Below are 6,016 nucleotides of genomic sequence, written 5' to 3' on the forward strand. Positions count from 1 at the left end.
CACCTTCAGGAAGGGATGCGACATCGACACGACGCTGCTGCCCGGACCAACGAATTGGACCTAGGGTTTCCCCGGTACTTGGAGGGGTATGGAGTTGGGGTATCCTCGACTCCCTTCAAGAAGGAGTGGCGACACCCGCAGGCGCCACCGGACAAACCTGGCAAGGATCTCTCCCGAACCCCACAACCGTAATCCCCACAAAGGTTCAGACTTGAGATGAGTTCTAACTTGAGAGTTCACCGTGCAACCGTGCAAGCATGCAATGCAACCCCAAGTACTCTCACCATTCAAAATTAAGACTCATATTTAGTGTGTAGAGATGTTAGTATCTATACTAAATTGACTAACTTACAGATCTCTAACAGATTTCGTAAAAGTGATCAAATCTTCAAAAAAAACTACTTTTAAGGTTTTGGTCCATAAATTGCCTATTCTAGATCCCGTAAAACTTGCCTGCCCCGTAAACATTTTAAAGGGCACCGAGAATCCATGCTTGAGAACCTTGTATTCGCAGTTTCGGAGGCAATTTTGCCAGTGCCATGTAAACCGATCAACGTTGGCAGATGGAAAGTTTCAGCTCCCACCAATGCCCTTCCTACGCTAGACTTGACTGAGTCTGGCCAAATTTCAGCGCACCTGGACCCCATCTAGCACGATCGACTCCACCAACCCCCCTCAGGGTGAGCTCATTCTCGGGCTCCTATGGTTGTTCCTACCGCTCACTATGAGACATGCGTGTATTGATGGAGGGGGAGGCCATGGGCAAGGCGGCATTGAAGACCATAGACAGGGTGAGGTCAGGATGCTGTGGGGACGGGGAAGAAGATGAGTTGAAGATTGAAAAAGGAAAAACCAAACAAAGAAGAAAACGCGGCCGGCAGATCCTTTAGTGGCAGATTTACATTTGTGGTCCTATTTTACGGGCTCTGTTATGCCAGAGCTTGCTCGACATGGTAAACCAATTTTACATTTTTTCGGTCTCTTTTAATTGATTCAAATTTAGTATAATTTTATACTAAATATAAATCAATTAAAAAGGAGCAGAGGAAGTAGTTTGTAAGAACCGATTTTTACGAAATCTCCTAGGGATGCTCTTATTTCCGAACCGGAGGTCGTAATACTTTGCTCCTGTTAGCTATTTGTACGCATGTGCCACACGCTGCAGTCCAACCATCTGATCGATTCAGCTAAATGTAGCAAGGCACGAGCCTACACACTAGTCAGTACATTAATGTATCTGTCACTACAACATATTTATGTGCGTGTGTCAGCTAGTTAGCTAGCTTGCTAACCAGCTCGTCGGTTAGCTAGGCTAGGCTAGGTTGGGAGCGAGCGGATGAACGCGTCGACCTTGACGTTGGTGCGGCGCGCCAGGAACTTCATGCAGATGGGCGGCTTGATCCCGGCGAGGGCGAGGACCGACTGCGGCAGCGTCCAGATGCCGTCGCCGCAGATGAGCCCGGAGGCGACGGGCGGCGCGAACGCCTTGGCCCTGGGGCCGTCGACGCGGTCCCACACGAAGCGCACCAGGCTCCCGATGCACATGTCGATGCCGAAGTAAGGGCCGAGGTAGAACGGGATGGCCATGGCCATCGGCAGCGGGATGAACTGCGCCACGCTGGGCGGCGAGATGTCCCTGGCGAGGTTGAGGACGATGGAGGACACGAAGAAGCCGATGCAGAGCTCGAGGCAGTGCTTGGGCAGGGAGCCGATGCCCTGCACGCCGAGGATGGCCATGTTGCGGTACACCAGCGCGTTGGGCGACGGGTAGTCGGACCCCGGCGTGCCGATGTCGCCGAACGCCTTGTAGAAGAGCCAGAACACGGACGGCGCGATCACGCACCCCATGGCCGTGCCGATCACCTGGCTCACGAACATGGACCGCGGCGACGCCAGCGTCATGTACCCCGTCTTGAAGTCCTGCGTCAGGTCCGACGCCGTGGACACGATGCCGATCATCACCCCGCACGCGGCCAGCCCGGCGATGATGCCGCCGTTGGACGAGCCGGCCCACGCACCGATCATGAAGATGGCCAGCTTCCCGTACGTGGTGGCCAGCGACCAGTCCGTCAGGCCGCAGCCGTACGCGTTGCAGAAGGCCAGCACCGGCGCGATCACGTAGGAGCACGCCACGTGGTACCACCGCAGCTGGTGGAAGATGCGCGGCGCCGTGATGATGGAGATCAGCGCGATCGTCGCGTACGCGCCGAACGCCAGCGTGTTGGGGATCTGGTCTTTCAGGAACACCTCCGTGCGCCGCCGGTCGTCGAACGTCTCCACCGGCGTAAGGTCGTCGTCGGCGCCGCCGCTGATCGGCAGCGTCGGGCCCCGCAACTGCGCCACCAGCGCGGTCATGGTGCGCGTCATCACCTTCAGGAAGTTGTACAGGCCGTCGCCGAGGATGAGTGCGATGGAGATGAACACCTACACGTAGGATCACAATCTTGCAGATTCAAATCAGAAAGCTCATCAATTGGAAAATGGTGATCTTGCACGCGTACATACCCGGTAGCCGACCATGCCGCGGAGGCTGCTGGGTTTGAGGGTGGCAGGGTACCAGTCGCCCTTCTTGTGCTCGATATACGGCCACATGATCCCCCACGAGATGACGCCTCCCACGAGCACAGAGATGTTGACGAGGTAAGGACAGATCATCCCGACGCCAACGTACGTCGCCGAGAAGTCGAAGAAGAACCTGCCACGGATAGTACCAACACCCAATTATTTAAACTTCAGCACTCAAATGACTGTAAATCTAATAGCAATTCGATTCCAAAATCCAAATCAAGCTAATCGAACTACTCCTACTTTTGCTTGTAGGCCTCGAGGCCCAAGGTGGGGAACGCCTTGAACCCGCAGCCCTCGCCGGCGGAATAGAACCACTGGAAGAAGCCCCAACTGAAGCTCCCTGCAAAGAACTTCCCTAGCGTCTTTACCTGCCTCCTGCAACAATCCCAATTTACCACCAACTTACTCACCGGCTTGCAGAAAATAATACAGATTTGTTCAGTATTTCCTTCCAAATTTGTGGACCATATGTTTGGAAAGGAAGTACAGTACTAATTGACCAATATGCATGAGTGCGTTCGTATTCAAACAAGACATTGTCTTTGCCCATGCATGTATGATTGATCAAACATACTTGGCGAGCTTCGCACCCTGAGGAGTGTGGAAGCTGTTGATGAGGTGTGCTGTCGCTGTGCCGCTAGGGTAGCTAAGCTTGTAATCGACAATCATTATCTGAAAAAACAAATTAATCAATTGTCATGACTTATCAAATTTGTTTGAATTCAAGAAGTTGAGTTACAATATTGATTGTGTGAGGTGATAAGACGTGCCTTTCTGAGTGGCACAACAGAGAAGAGACCGAGGAAGCTGATAATGAAGAGGAAACCAATCATCCATCCCAAGCTGGGGTTCTTGATGCTGTCCTCGTCCCTCACCTCACCAGATTGCTCGCTTATCTTCTCGCTCATCGCTAATATGTAGCTCCCAAATCCACCTATTATCGCTGACACCAAAGTTAGGCAGAAAGCAAAGAGTGCGGCAGAGAAATGGGTACAAATATATACATCACTGACCGCCTCTTAACCGTCTTGACTAACCGGTTATGCACCGTTCAATGGTTTATGGTAATCCGTATAAGACAAGAAAATAGAGTGCTACCCCAGCAAGGCCCAACCCGCTCTTACATCTCTCCGAACTACCTTTTTCCTAGATGTCACTGCCATGGAGTGTCTGGGAGCTCCTGATCAATGAGACCATCGTGGTCAACACCCCTTTAGTCGCGGTAGTCGTGCATGTCCGAGTAGCGATCCTGGTGGTTGAACACATTTCCGCACCGACAATCAAACCCCACCCACTGTAACTTCCTCATATGTATCCTTCAACATCAACTTCGTCGCTTTTGGGCTTCACGGACGACTGGCGTTTGTTCGGGCTTGGCACATTTGAGTTGTCGTGTAAGCACATGGAAATAAGTCTAGCTGTGTCAGCGGAATCGAGTAAGCCACGTATGTTTGGCATGGTAGGGACATTACAAGCACATGTGGCTGGCCGGGCTCATCCCTAATTGTTGGGAACTGGAAGTGGTGAGACGATAGGGGAGGGGATATATCGACGGAACTCCTCACGTCGCGCATCATCTACACCGTCGGGGGACAAGAAGGAGGTGGTGGGCTGGGTGTTGGGGGTGCCTGCAAGAGGAAGGGGTGGGTGCTGGGGATGGGGGGGTGGGAGGGTGGTGCTAACATAGAGGATGAGAAATGTGGATGTTGTTTGGCTCGGTCGGAATTACGAGGGGAGAATACTGGAGCAGCGACCAACATACGGAAATGTTTGAAATCGGATGGAACCTCTGATGGGAGGGAAACTGAGGGAGCTTGTTAAGATTGGGGAAATTGATATAAGTCACTACTAACTGTGTCAATTAGTAGGAGCATGGGCGCAGCGGTGGCATACCCAACCTGGTTCCTCATGTAAAAAGTTATAAGAGGCATCACAATTTATTTTATCTCCCCAATTTAAGCTGCACCTAGATCTTGCGTCATGCTGAAGAAAGAATGAGGTCCTTGTTGAGAGGGCAACACATGCATGATGTGTATCTCTTCCTCTATTTTCTCCTTTTATACCGAGACCATCTCTTTTTTACTCTAGAGATCCCTGCCTCCCGCCAAAAGCTTAGGTGGCTTGTAGGGAAGTAGGTTGACGCTAGGCATTGGCCATATACCCTAATGGACCTACTTTGATTACATGTCAATATCACCAATGAGAGGTATAAAGTGACTACTAAACACCCAACTTAAGCCCAATGGGGGATGCCTTTTGAATCAAAAGAGTCTTTCCTTAGATGACTACCTTTTTAGAGCTATAGTATTGGACGGGTGTTTGTGTGTGGACTGTGAATTTGTGTTGACAAATTGTAATTCGACAAAAATATAGCTTATGTGTTTGTGAAAAAAAAGACAAGTGACGGTGGAAAACATATGTAGGAGTAGATGTTTTAGATAGTGCTACAATTGAATTTTGGAAATGTAGATTAATGAAGTAAGAAACGTGTAAATTTCTCATATATGAACAAGCCCATGGGACATGTAGAAATTCTCAAAGCCCAACCCGAAATCTACCCCACCACCGATTGACATGTTGAAAGGATATGATGCCTATAGAAGCCCATTTGCACATCTGCATGTAGTTGTAGTTCCAGTAAGAGGCCCATTTGTATGCCTATAGAGATCGAAAAAACAAATTCTGGGTTGTTGCCGGCCGTGGCCCGTGGGGCAGTCGAAATTCTCATTTCGAAGGTCTCCAACCCATACCATAGGCATGACAGACAGATGCAACGATCCATGGAAGATCGAGCGCATGTTCGATGGCGAATATACATACGTGAGATCGAAATCGATGCGCGCACGTACATACCGCTGAACGCGATGCCGGAGCATGCGACGACGCATGTCTGGACGACGGTGTTCTCCTGGCGGGTGAATGGCCTGACGCCGGGGACGCCGGCCTTGTCTAGCAGCGTGGTCCATGAGGTGAGGAGGAAGAAGCCGAGGAGCCCCGCGGAGACGTTGAGGGAGGGGATGATCCCCGTGGTGAGGTTGAGCTTCATGACGATGACGCTGAACATGAAGCCCAGCAGCGCGCTCACCACCAGCGCCCGCGCCGTCACCTGCTCCCGCCACCCGGGCACCTCCCGCCCCTCGAACACCCGCTCCACCGACTCCGCCGCGTCCTCGTCCTCCTCCCGGTCGTCGAACTTCCGCGCCATGGTCGCCCGGCGCCCGAGCTCTCCTCGATCTCCGGTCTCCGGTACGTCGTGCGCGCGCGCGCTAGCTCGTCCGGCCGGGTGGTGGCGTTCGTGGGGCTGTTCACTTTCCGAGGGCGTCCTGCGTGTCAGTCACTGGGGACTTATGGCTGTCTCTGCTTGCATGCACGGCGGGCTAGCTAGGGGACGACGGGTGTTGCTGTGTCGGGGTCGATCCGGGTCTCTCGGCAAGTGTCTCTCACTCAT

At 52.2% G+C, this 6,016-nt stretch overlaps 1 protein-coding gene across 1 annotated transcript; it reads right to left on the minus strand.

Annotated features, from left to right (window-relative positions):
• Nucleotides 1-1,317: 1,317 nt before the first annotated feature.
• Nucleotides 1,318-5,773, minus strand: LOC124679053 (probable metal-nicotianamine transporter YSL10). Its single transcript, XM_047214881.1, has 6 exons — nt 5,422-5,773; nt 3,339-3,502; nt 3,143-3,240; nt 2,809-2,943; nt 2,506-2,695; nt 1,318-2,424 (listed from the first exon to the last, which is right to left on the minus strand). The coding sequence occupies exons 1-6, from the start codon at nt 5,771-5,773 to the stop codon at nt 1,318-1,320; spliced, it is 2,046 nt and encodes a 681-aa protein (XP_047070837.1).
• Between the last annotated feature and the right edge of the window lie 243 nt (nt 5,774-6,016).

The sequence above is a fragment of the Lolium rigidum genome, chromosome 7 (assembly GCF_022539505.1).
Source record: "Lolium rigidum isolate FL_2022 chromosome 7, APGP_CSIRO_Lrig_0.1, whole genome shotgun sequence".
NCBI classification, from domain to species: Eukaryota; Viridiplantae; Streptophyta; class Magnoliopsida; order Poales; family Poaceae; genus Lolium; species Lolium rigidum.